The 1,049-nt window shown below is 32.3% G+C and overlaps 1 protein-coding gene across 1 annotated transcript; it reads left to right on the top strand.

Moving 5' to 3' along the window:
• Positions 1-719: 719 nt before the first annotated feature.
• On the top strand, positions 720-1,042 carry LOAG_19190 (hypothetical protein; the record flags this gene model as incomplete). The annotated part of the gene is made up of 2 exons (XM_020451843.1): positions 720-804; positions 899-1,042. Coding segments are annotated over 2 exons (229 nt in total), but the record flags the coding sequence as incomplete, so codon positions are not given.
• Positions 1,043-1,049: the final 7 nt, after the last annotated feature.

A 1,049-nucleotide genomic window follows, 5' to 3' on the forward strand; every position in this document is an offset into this window, starting at 1 on the left:
TCCGACTTTAAGACATTAAAAACTGTTTAAACCGTCATAAATGCGAGTTGTGTCTTTTTGCAGAGTATAATTATTGCTTTCTGGGAATCAAGTGAATTTTCTGGTCTTTCATTTCCATTTCAGATACACATTGAATCAACGACTGTTATATTCTCTTATAAATAACATTGAATTGAGACACTTTTTGAAGTTACATAATCTTTAAAATGCGACAGTTTGTCTTATATCAACTGTCAGTGGTTACAAATAAATTATAAAATGGTATTACTCACGATCGTTCCCTATTTGACCTTTTCTTCTCCCTGCTAACGAACTATTTAAATGGTTTCACTCCGTGGATAAAATTTAAGCCAGTCAACGGAGCTTGTATGTATCATAGATCTATTCACCATATATTTCAGCATTCTGCTGAAATTACTTGTCAAATTACAAGTAAAGTTCAGTTTTTAACTAGTCAATAAATCAATTGAGCAGACATATTTTCCGGCATCTACAAATATTTCCTTCAAATAGAATGCAATGAAGACATGAGCCCTATTGTAATACTACCAATTGTACACTGCCAATCGTATTTGCAGGAATTTTGGATTGCTTATTATGCTATCATTCGTTATCACTAAATATTTGATTGTATTGACAGTAATGTAAGTTAAAGTATTTGCTGTTATCATATTAGTCATTCAGTTTACATATCTGTTAATATTTTCTTTCACTTTCAGTACAATATTATCAATTACTGAAACGAATGCACGAGTAACTGTACTAACTCTTCAATCGTTCGTTCGCAATTTCGGACGCGAAAACGTAAGTTTCAAACCTTAAAGTGTCACATATTGTAAGCATTATTGTTCATTTAAGCATCAAAACTTTTTTAATAAAAATTTATTTTATATTTAAGTCGCTGAACAACAATGCCAACGGAATACAGACATTCAGTTTTTCTGGATTTGGCACAGGAAGAAATCAAACTACTTCAGCTCCACCGACTACTGCTAACCCATTCTTACAGCTTCTTGAACTTTATCTCAGGGGTTTCTCTCAAGTGCCAA

Source organism: Loa loa (genome assembly GCF_000183805.2).
Source record: "Loa loa unplaced genomic scaffold supercont3.2810, whole genome shotgun sequence".
Classification (NCBI taxonomy): Eukaryota; Metazoa; Nematoda; class Chromadorea; order Rhabditida; family Onchocercidae; genus Loa; species Loa loa.